Source organism: Danio rerio, chromosome 8, assembly GCF_049306965.1.
Source record: "Danio rerio strain Tuebingen ecotype United States chromosome 8, GRCz12tu, whole genome shotgun sequence".
Taxonomy (NCBI): domain Eukaryota; kingdom Metazoa; phylum Chordata; class Actinopteri; order Cypriniformes; family Danionidae; genus Danio; species Danio rerio.
In genome coordinates, this window is record NC_133183.1 from 26,300,449 (window position 1) to 26,310,000 (window position 9,552).

At 34.8% G+C, this 9,552-nt stretch overlaps 1 protein-coding gene across 10 annotated transcripts in view; it reads left to right on the forward strand.

The window, feature by feature from the left end:
* The first annotated feature begins 335 nt into the window (after positions 1 to 335).
* The window catches only part of LOC137496353 (zinc finger protein 335-like), a 20,261-nt gene continuing 11,044 nt past the window's right edge, over positions 336 to 9,552 (forward strand). For 7 of the 10 annotated variants that reach the window (XR_012384350.1, XR_012384344.1, XR_012384343.1 and 4 more), the window contains exons 1-2: positions 882 to 1,023; positions 3,383 to 3,469. Coding sequence is in view for 1 of the 10 variants with exons in the window: in XM_073910410.1 (XP_073766511.1) it covers positions 3,443 to 3,469 (27 nt within the window). In the remaining 9 variants the exon portion in view is untranslated. Of the gene's footprint in view, positions 479 to 881; positions 1,024 to 1,452; positions 1,770 to 3,104; positions 3,291 to 3,382; positions 3,470 to 9,552 lie in introns of those variants that run through there. The other 3 variants (XR_012384346.1, XR_012384348.1, XR_012384347.1) reach the window with 3 other exon arrangements.

Here is a 9,552-nt window from a genome sequence, read left to right on the forward strand (position 1 = left end):
TCCTGCTTTCTTCAAAATGTGGTAAACTATCCCTATAAGGAGCTTTCAAAGATGATATTCAGATTTCAGAAAATAATACCCTCTCTGAATGTAGCTATTAAAGAGACAGGATCCTTAAATTATTTGTTTCAGACACTGAGAAAAGATTCAGAATCTGTTTCAAATGGGTGTAAATCATTTGACTTCCAAAACAAAATGAAGGCACTTCAATATAACATTGTGTTTAAAAAAGCGCACAGACTGACAAAACGTGAGTGTAGGGGAAGTAGCTTTGTATTAAAGTCTCTGCCTGTGTATAATAAATATAAATGTGTACATATATATTTTTATCCTAGACTCACATGGCCTTGCATGCATATTTGAGACCTCATAAATGCACTAGCTGCAGTTTTGCCTCTAAAAACATGAAAGACCTGCGACGCCACATGATGACACACACCAACAAGAAGCCTTACTCCTGCCAGGTGTGCGGCCAAAGGTGAGCAACTGAGAAAGAGTCGTTCAAATAAATTAGCAAATCTTAAAATTTGTACTGTTTACATTATTAATACAGATACAACCATAAATGCTTTCCCAACTTAAAGGTGCAGTAGGTGTCTGTCTTCAGAAGCAGTTGTTGTTGTGCTGGTTGAAAGTCTCTTCACATTCCAATTGTACTGATTAAAGTTAATGATCTAAATGTGTTTATATGCATTTTTATATTTTGGGTAAGGCATAAAACTAAAAAAATGTTGATTCAATTAAATAGACAGGCCGACATCTCATGGAATTCCGATAAGCAGCTCAAACTGTCTGTCAGCAAATGCAGATTTAAACAACTGCGCAGCCGTTTGTACGCAGCTCCGTCGACAGCTGTTTGTGCATAGACGAACTGCGCGTTCACGAGAGAGTGAGAGAACTCGCGTGCGCGATCGGCAAAAACATGCTGAATCAAAACTTTTTAAAAACCTGAATCAATACTGGGGTTACCTTTGCACACTGAAGAAAGGATGACACCATGGCTGAAGGATTTCTCTTAGACAGGTAATGTTTTGTTTTAAAATTATTTTAGCTTCACGCAAAGCGGATGTAACGTTGTATGTTGTTGTTACAAATGGGTTATATCAATTCACAGAAGTGTTGTTCAGCCACTAAAATCTTCCGGTGAAAGATTGATAAGTCTATTTTCAGTTTCATAAGGGACCTTTTACAGCATCGATAATGTAGATTTGAATTAGTTTAACAACAAAACACAAGTAAGTACCACTATTCTGCCTAGCCTCTCCCTATAATGTTTGCCATGCAACTCTAAATATTCGCTCTGAAATAGCATGTCAGTTTGGCTTAGTAATGAGTGTAATTCCAGCACACCGCCGGACAAGCACTAGTCACTTTTAACACACAAGAGAGGGTTATGCTGTCATCTTTAAGGTGAGCGTGCTCCTGTTTCAGGAGGCGTGGCTCTGGACGGCTAGGATTCAGAGTACTGTAATTCAGAGATTAATGCTAAGCTGTTAGCATAGTGGAAGATCACCTACTGCACCTTTAAAAGAAATGGCAATTTACACACCCACAGGCTATCTAAGACGCGGGGGATTTAAAAAAAAAAGATTTTTAGCTGAAACTGTAATAAATTGCCAGTGTAAAAGTGTAAACGACACAGAAACACATTGTTCCTCATTGAAACTCTCAAAAATTATTTTTTGGTTCAACCGTAACGGCTCGCTTCGTCCCGTCACAGCAGACCATCATCATCAACAATGATGAAGAAACTTTAGCTACACTGCAGAGTAAGTGCTGGAATGAATATAATTGAATGGAGGAACTATGATGTCAATTTGTTGCAAAAACCCAGAAGCGAGTTCCGGTTCCCTTGTCCCGAAGTCAATGGGCTTCTTAAATGTGATTTTGGTTAAATCGCTTAAATAAGGCTTGTGGCTACCACAAACTCAAGATACTTTCACATTTTATTTTACGACACAAAATACATTAGATAAATTCCACTTTTGAATTTTTTTTTTATCAGAGACATTATACGTCTTTGAGGTGAGCTTGTCTGGAATGCAGGCCAAATTTACAGCTTGTGTTGGACATTTGGATTTGTCTGTTATTTGGTGAAAGTGTTTTAATAAATCATATTTTATATAGGTTGTAGTTTTTTTTTCTTATTGGGCCTTCATATTGTGTGAAGATAATGACCATCATGACAGATTCATTAATTTCATTAGGGTTAGGGTATCATTTATTTAAATAAAGCTATTTAATAAAGATTCTGCTTACCTTAGGACACCCGGTCTCTTTCCTGCTCTCAGTAATGCAAAGTTGTTAATAAATTTGTAAAAATATATAAATATTTACTGACATTTAAACATGATTATTTTACATTAACATACATCTAATGATTTTTTTTCTTTTTTATTTTTTTTTCTTCATCTGAACAAATTTTTAACTATAAATGCAATATTTATACTCCTCCTGAAACTCTTTTACACTCACCTTAGAACGTATATCATATGTGACTGTATGGGCTGCTTTTTTCTGTACGTCATAATAAAAAAGAATATTAATGTTCTCTATCCATGATGGCATTTGCAGGCGTTTGACAGACTTGCCCCTCATTTCTGTCGTTTATGAAAAAGAATATGGGATTTGTCATAGCTAGGTTTTCACTACGGTTAATGGGCTATGTGCACGCAGGCAATACACTTATTTAAACATGTCTTATGATAAGAATCTAAAGGCACATTTCTAAAACGTACAGTACATGTTTTAAAACTTATATAACAACTGTAAAGCAAAACAAATGTATTTCTCATTGAGAAACTATCCAAAAGGCATGTACTGTAGGTCTGTATAAATGTCGTGTGAGGATTATCCTGTTGGACAAAACGTGTAAGTGTAATGAACTGTGTTTAAACACAGAGCTAATTATTTGCAATCTTCGAGAAGTCTATAGGAAAATCTTATGGGGATTTTATTGAAAGGAACCAGTTTTATGCTAGAAGCCGATTGGCCTACAAGGTGACGTCATAGTTCCTCTACTCTGTAGTCACACAGCCCTGGTCTGTTTATTAGACACATCTTATTACTTTGTTGCATTAAATTACTTCTTCTGTGATTTATAGATTTGCAGGCGGGTCAAACGGTCATCAGCCCAGAGAGATTACAGCAAGCGCTCGGTCAGAAACACATCATTGTGGCTCAGGATCAAAGTCTTTCTGACTTTCTCATTTACAGCCTGTATTTAATGTTGGGTGGTTATGGAAAATCACAAAGAAGAGTATTACATTTGATCTTGTATCTAATGCAAGGTGGTTTAGATTTTATAAAGTGGTAAATGTATAAATGTAATATAAACTCAGGTTTTAGAGGCATGTTTTTGACAAAATGCTTCTTTTATTAGGAGGAGGCGGCATATATTCAGCAGATCACAACAGTAGATGGACAGACCGTACAGCACTTAATGACCAGAGACAACCAGGTCACTGAGGTATGACTCAATTAATAAAGCTTTTTTCAGACAAGCAGTAAACACACTCTCTAAAGTTTGGTTTTGAAGAGATTTTTATTTTGAACTACATTTACTAAAATATATAAAATAAGTGATTTTTTCCTGCCCTAGTTTTAAGGTTTTAAACCTTTTTGTCTAAAGATTTTGCAGACAAATGAGAAAAAATTAGTGGTTTGAAGGATAGTGGAAAGTAAAAAGATTTCAAATAATAATTTCTTAGTATTTTGGTGCTAAACTATGATCTTTAAATAGAGTTTACGAACATGTTATCAAATGATTCTTGTTTTAAATATGTCTGACAAAATTCTAAAGTCTAATATCTATTGTTACACTGAATTATATTTTAGTTTGTGTCTCCTCTTAATCATTGTAAAAAGTATGACAGTCATTACACTGCAAAAAAAGTTAAAATTAAGTGAGTTTCTCCCTAAAATATGTAAAATAATATAAAGACAAGCTTATTTCTCTTTTTCACTTTCATATTTTGTTTTAATAAAAAACTGCCTTAATGTTGACATCTTTGACAAGACTATATTTCTTACTTCTTGTTATGATTTTATGATGTTTAAAATGAATGCTATAACATTTAGGTGGGACAAATGTAATGTGTGTGACAGATTAAGGATGAGGCAGGAATTGATTCAGAATTTAAGCATTTTAATCAATGGTTTAAGCAAAAGATGTAACAATAATAATGGAAAAAGAAATATACATTTACAAAATTCTCTGAGTACACAATGAATGTAAGCCAAATCAAAGCCAAATCAAAGAAATTAACAAAACAAAACAATCCTTAAATCTAACGTCTAAACTTTGCGTCAAAAATAAATAATGAAAATAGAATCGATAACTTCATTCACGACACCCGATCTAAACTAATTAAACTACAAAACTCTAAACTACACAGGGGGCAAAACTCAAACTAATCCTAACTAAATCAATCTAAACTAAAACAAACCTAACAAAAAGGTCATAAGGCTCAGTTTAGAATCACACAACAACCATCAAAGCATTTACTCAAACCCAGCGAAGTTTAACAAGTAAACTTGAATTACCACAGTGAATAACTAGATTCTTAAAGTTTGAGAACAAACTTTGAGGCTGGCTTGTGAAAGCCTGACGGTAATAGTTTATTTAGTTTAAACAGTTTTAAAAAGTATGAAAAGATAGATAGATAGATAGATAGATAGATAGATAGATAGATAGATAGATAGATAGATAGATAGATTAGCATGTTATTACCATGATTTTAACGTGAAATAGCATGTTGTTAGCATGATTCTAGCATGAATTAGCATGTTACTAGCATGATTTTAGCAATAATTAGCATGTTGTTAGCATGATTTTAACATGAATTAGCATGTTGTTAGCACGATTCTAGCATGAATTAGCATGTTACTAGCATGATTCTAGCATGAATTAGCATGTTACTAGCATGATTTTAGCATGAATTAGCACAATTCTAGCATGAATTAGCATGTTGTTAGCATGATTCTAGCATGAATTAGCATGTTGTTAGCATGATTCTAGCATGATTTAGCATGTTACTAGCAAGATTCTAGCATGAATTAGCATGCTACTAGCATGATTCTAACATGAATTAGCATGTTACTAGCATGATTCTAGCATGAATTAGCATGTTGTTAGCATGATTCTAGCATGAATTAGCATGTTGTTAGCATGATTCTAACATGAATTAGCATGTTACTAGCATGATTCTAGCATGAATTAGCATGTTGTTAGCATGATTCTAGCATGAATTAGCATTTCACTAGCATGATTCTAGCATGAATTAGCATGTTGTTAGCATGATTCTAGCATGAATTAGCATGTTGTTAGCATGATTCTAGCATGAATTAGCATGTTGTTAGCATGATTCTAGCATGAATTAGCATGTTACTAGCATGATTCTAGCATGAATTAGCATGTTACTAGCATGATTCTAGCATGAATTAGCATGTTGTTAGCATGATTCTAGCATGAATTAGCATGTCACTAGCATGATTCTAGCATGAATTAGCATGTTGTTAGCACGATGCTAGCATGAATTAGCATGATACTAGCATGATTCTAGCATGAATTAGCATGTTACTAGCATGAATCTAGCATGAATTAGCATGTTGTTAGCATGATTCTAGCATGGATTAGCATGTTACTAGCATGATTTTAGCATAAATTAGCATGATTCTAGCATGAATTAGCATGTTGTTAGCATGATTCTAGCATGAATTAGCATGTGACTAGCATGATTCTAGCATGAATTAGCATGTGACTAGCATGATTCTAGCATGAATTAGCATGTAACTAGCATGATTCTAGCATGAATTAGCATGTTGTTAGCATGATGGATAGATAGATAGATAGATAGATAGATAGATAGATAGATAGATAGATAGATAGATAGATAGATAGATAGATAGAGACAGACAGACAGACAGACAGACAGACAGACAGACAGACAGACAGACAGATAGATAGATAGATAGATAGATAGATAGATAGATAGATAGGTAGAGGTAGATAGATAAAGGTAGATAGATAGATAGATAGATAGATAGATAGATAGATAGGTAGAGGTAGATAGATAGATAGATAGATAGATAGATAGATAGATAGATAGAGACAGACAGACAGACAGACAGACAGACAGACAGACAGACAGATAGATAGATAGATAGATAGATAGATAGATAGATAGATAGGTAGAGGTAGATAGATAGATAGATAGATAGATAGATAGATAGATAGATAGATAGATAGATAGATAGATAGATGGTGTAAGAGCATGAGTCAAACAAGCCAACCCCCGCCTCTCTACGATGTTCTGATGCTGAGATATAGCTGGTGCCATATCGTTGCTAGGTTAGTCTGTTTTGTTGCTATGGAGTTGATTGACAGCTTAGACTGATGATGTATCAAAGCTTCTTGCCAGTATGAACAGTTAAACACAACCCCCATGTCTCTATCACACTGCAGCATGACAATATCAGTCTAAACCTCTTTAATTGCAGTCTATGGGACAGTTGCTAGGGTGCAGTATCTGGTTGTTAGGGTGTGGCTAGAAAGTTAAAAGGCCATCGGTGATTGGCTGCTGGCTAGACTGAGTTAAATGAGCCTAGCCATTAGTCTGTAGGACAGTCTGATGCAGAGTTATGAGCTCACAAAATTTGATCCCATGTAAAGTCAATGAGAGTCTTTTGCAATGGAAGTCTATGGGACGGTTTCTAGGGTCCAAAAGGGGTTGCTAGGGCGTGGCCAGAAAGTTTAAAGGTGATCAGTCATTGGCAGTTTGATAGTCTGAGTTAAATGAGCCCAGTTAGAAGTCTGTGTGACATTCTGATGCGGAGTTATGAGGTCACAAAGTTTGATCCAATGTTACGTCTATGGGATTTTTCCGACGGTCCCGGGACGTTTTTCGGGAAACCGAAAGTCGGATCAGTCGGAAAGGATATAGCAACTCGAGTCAGAATAGTTCGGAGGTCTGACCCAAGTTTGATGGTCATAGCTTGAATGGCCTAGGAGGAGATAGAGTTTAATTTTTAGTCTCAGAAGAAGAATAATATAGAAAAATAATAATAAGTTTAATGGGATAACAGTAGTCTGGCTTGCTACACAAGCCAGCCTAATAAATAATAATAAAGATAACTAGATTCTTAAAGTTTGAGAACAAACTTTGAGGCTGGCTTGTGAAAGCCTGACGGTAATAGTTTATTTAGTTTAAACAGTTTTTAAAACTATGAAAAGATAGATAGATAGATAGATAGATAGATAGATAGATAGATAGATAGATAGATAGATAGATAGATAGATTAGCATGTTATTAGCATGATTCTAGCATGAATTAGCATGTTTTTAACATGATTCTAGCATGAATTAGCATGTTACAACATGATTTTAGCGTAAATTAGCATGTTACTAGCATGATTTTAGCATGAATTAGCATGATTCTAGCATGAATTAGCATGTTGTTAGCATGATTCTAGCATGAATTAGCATGTTGTTAGCACGATTCTAGCATTAATTAGCATGTTACTAGCATGATTCTAGCATGAATTAGCATGTTGTTAGCATGATTCTAGCATGAATTAGCATGTTACTAGCATGATTTTAGCATGAATTAGCATGTTACTAGCATGATTCTAGCATGAATTAGCATGCTACTAGCATGAATTAGCATGTTGTTAGCATGATTCTAGCATGAATTAGCATGTTGTTAGCATGATTCTAGCATGAATTAGCATGTTACTAGCATGATTTTAGCATGAATTAGCATGTTACTAGCATGATTCTAGCATAAATTAGCATGTTGTTAGCATGATTCTAGCATGAATTAGCATGCTACTAGCATGATTCTAGCATGAATTAGCATGTTGTTAGCATGATTCTAGCATGAATTAGCATGTTGTTAGCATGATTCTAGCATGAATTAGCATGTTACTAGCATGATTCTAGCATAAATTAGCATGTTACTAGCATGATTCTAGCATGAATTAACATGCTACTAGCATGATTCTAGCATGAATTAGCATGTTGTTAGCATGATTTTAGCATGAATTAGCATGTTACTAGCATGATTCTAGCATAAATTAGCATGTTGTTAGCATGATTCTAGCATGAATTAGCATGTTGTTAGCATGATTCTAGCATGAATTAGCATGTTACTAGCATGATTTTAGCATGAATTAGCATGTTACTAGCATGATTCTAGCATAAATTAGCATGTTACTAGCATTATTCTAGCATGAATTAGCATGTTACTAGCATGATTCTAGCATGAATTAGCATGTTGTTAGCATGATTCTAGCATGAATTAGCATGTTACTAGCATGATTCTAGCATGAATTAGCATGTTGTTAGCATGATTCTAGCATGAATTAGCATGTTGTTAGCATGATTCTAGCATGAATTAGCATGTTACTAGCATGATTCTAGCATGAATTAGCATGTTGTTAGCATGATTCTAGCATGAATTAGCATGTTACTAGCATGATTCTAGCATGAATTAGCATGTTGTTAGCATGATTCTAACATCAATTTGAATGTTACTAGCATGATTCTAGCATGGATTAGCATGTTGTTAGCATGATTCTAGTATAAATTAGCATGTGACTAGCATGATTCTAGCATGAATTAGCATGTGACTAGCATGATTCTAGCATGAATTAGCATGTAACTAGCATGTTTCTAGCATGAATTAGCATATTGTTAGCATGATAGATAGATAGATAGATAGATAGATAGATAGATAGATAGATAGATAGATAGATAGATAGATAGATAGATAGATAGATACAGACACAGACAGACAGACAGACAGACAGACAGACAGACAGATACAGACAGACAGATAGATAGATAGATAGATAGATAGATAGATAGATAGATAGATAGATAGATAGATAGATAGAAAGATGTAGATAGATAGATAGATAGGTAGAGGTAGATAGATAGATAGATAGATAGATAGATAGATAGATAGATAGATAGATAGATAGATAGATAGAAAGATGTAGATAGATAGATAGATAGATAGATAGATAGATAGATAGATAGATAGATAGATAGATAGATAGATAGATAGATGGTGTATGAGCATGAGTCAAACAAGCCAACCCCCGCCTCTCTACGATGTTCTGATGCTGAGATATAGCTGGTGTCATATCGTTGCTAGGTTAGTCTGTTTTGTTGCTATGGAGTTGATTGACAGCTAAGACTGATGATGTATACAAGCTTCTTGCCAGTATGAACAGTTAAAAACAATCCCCATGTCTCTATCACACTGCAGCATGACAATATCAGTCTGAACCTCTTTAATGGCAGTCTATGGGACAGTTGCTAGGGTGCAGTATCTGGTTGTTAGGGTGTGGCTAGAAAGTTAAAAGGCCATCGGTGATTGGCTGCTGGCTAGACTGAGTTAAATGAGCTCAGCCATTAGTCTGTAGGACAGTTTGATGCAGAGTTATGAGCTCACAAAGTTTGATCCAATGTAAAGTCAATGAGAGTCTTTTGCAATGGAAGTCTATGGGACGGTTTCTAGGGTCCAAAAGTGGTTGCTAGGGCGT